The sequence below is a fragment of the Euprymna scolopes genome, chromosome 38 (genome assembly GCF_053919585.1).
Source record: "Euprymna scolopes isolate OS-2025 chromosome 38, ASM5391958v1, whole genome shotgun sequence".
Taxonomy (NCBI): Eukaryota; Metazoa; Mollusca; class Cephalopoda; order Sepiida; family Sepiolidae; genus Euprymna; species Euprymna scolopes.
The window spans coordinates 46,106,243-46,108,000 of NC_136519.1; the positions used below are offsets into that span (position 1 = coordinate 46,106,243).

At 50.7% G+C, this 1,758-nt stretch overlaps 1 protein-coding gene across 1 annotated transcript; it reads right to left on the reverse strand.

Moving 5' to 3' along the window:
- Window positions 1–917: 917 nt before the first annotated feature.
- On the reverse strand, window positions 918–1,481 carry LOC145263268 (uncharacterized). Its single transcript, XM_080120351.1, has one exon. It carries the CDS (start codon window positions 1,479–1,481, stop codon window positions 918–920), a length of 564 nt encoding a protein of 187 aa, XP_079976477.1.
- Window positions 1,482–1,758: the final 277 nt, after the last annotated feature.

Sequence of the window (1,758 nt, forward strand, 5' to 3'; positions counted from 1 at the left end):
TCCAGGTGCCTGATCTCACGGGCAGAATATTTGTCCGATTTGTTAGGCAAAGAAGTTGTCAGGGCTTTATGGTCTGTTAAAACAGTAAATCTGCGGCCCTCGAGTAGGTGGCGAAAGTGTTTGATAGCGAGGTAGATTGCTAGAAGCTCTTTGGAGAAAGTGCTATATATCGACTAAGCTGGTGAAAGTTTAGCGGAGAAGAAGGCTATAGATTTGCGTTGGTCTTCACTCTCTTGTTGCGCGACAGCTCCTACTCAAGTATCTGAGGCATCTGTAGTGAGATATATGTGCGCCGTAGTTGCTTTATGGATGTTGGCATGGGAAAATCCCGTATCGCTTCTATTTTCGCCGGAAGTGGCGTGATCCCATGAGCATCGGTGTGGTGTTCTAGGAAGTCTATGTGCTGTGCTCCGAATTCGCACTTGTCTGGGTTGATTCGGAGTCCATAGTGTTTCAGACGGTGAAACACTTCTTCCAGGTGTTTTGCGTGGGTCTCCACATCTCTGCTGGCCACCAAGATATCGTCTATGTAGGCGTAGACGTATGGTAGGCCACGAAGAACCTCGTCCATAAGCCTTTGAAAAGTCTGGGCTGCATTACGTAGTCCAAAAGGCATTTTTAAGAATTCGAACAGTCCGAAAGGGGTTGTAACGGCTGTCTTATATATGTCCTCTGGGGCAACTGGTACCTGGTAATATGCCTTGGTCAGGTCGATCTTCGAAAAGATACGAGCCCCCTGTAGGCCTGATGCGAAATCGTGAATGTGTGGAACTGGATACCAGTCGGACACTGGGGACGCGTTTAGTTTTCGGTAGTCCACGCAGACTCTGAACTCCCCATCAGGGTTGGGGACCAAATGTAGTGGCGATGCGTATGGACTGTCTGAGGGACGGATGGTGTTGTCCGCCAACATCTCTTCAAAAGCCTTCTTGGCATATGCCAGCTTGTGTGGGGGGGAGTGCTCGTGGCCGTGCGAATGCGGGTTGTCCAGTGGTCTTTATGTGGTGCTGGGTCTGATGTTCTCCTGCGTCGGTAGGCTTGATAGGCTGAGTGATGTCCTTGTACCGGCACAGGATTTCCGCGTACCGTGGGTCGTGTTGTGTTGCTACGCTAATCCAGGTTGTGTTGCAACTTGATGGGGTCCCTATAACCTTGAGAGATGTGGTGTTGTCGGATAGGGTGCTTGTCTTCATGTGGACGGTCAAGTTGTAGTGTGCTAGGAAATCGGCACCGAGCAAGGGGGTTTTGACATTTGCCACAATGAACGACCACTTGAAGTCACGCCTAAGGTTAATATTTAGTGTTAGTTCTTGGTTCCCGTAGGTTTCTATAATGAAACCGTTTGCTGGCCGAAGTTGAAATGGGGCGGGTCTTAGGTTTGCCTTGTTGGTGGGTGGTACGACGCTGATGGCTGCGCCGGTGTCGACTAAAAATCTTAGGCCGTTGTTCTGGTCCCACACATAAAAAAGACGATTACGCATGTGTGTCCCAGCAGGGGTCGTCGCCGCTGCCTGCTGGTTTATTCGTTTCCCTGTGTCCTTTGGCGTGTACAGGGAGGTTGACACTTGCGAGCTTGGCTCCCGAAACGTTGATGGTACCAGCATTCGTTGGGGTTATAGCTCCGTCTCTGGCTCGAACTGCGGGTACGGCTTCTATAACGCGTGCGTGGGGCTGGGCTTCGACCACGAGCGTAGGTGTTTGGGTTTCGTTGCCTCTGAAGTAAGGTGAGTTTCAGTTCTTGGAGTTCGGCTCTCATCT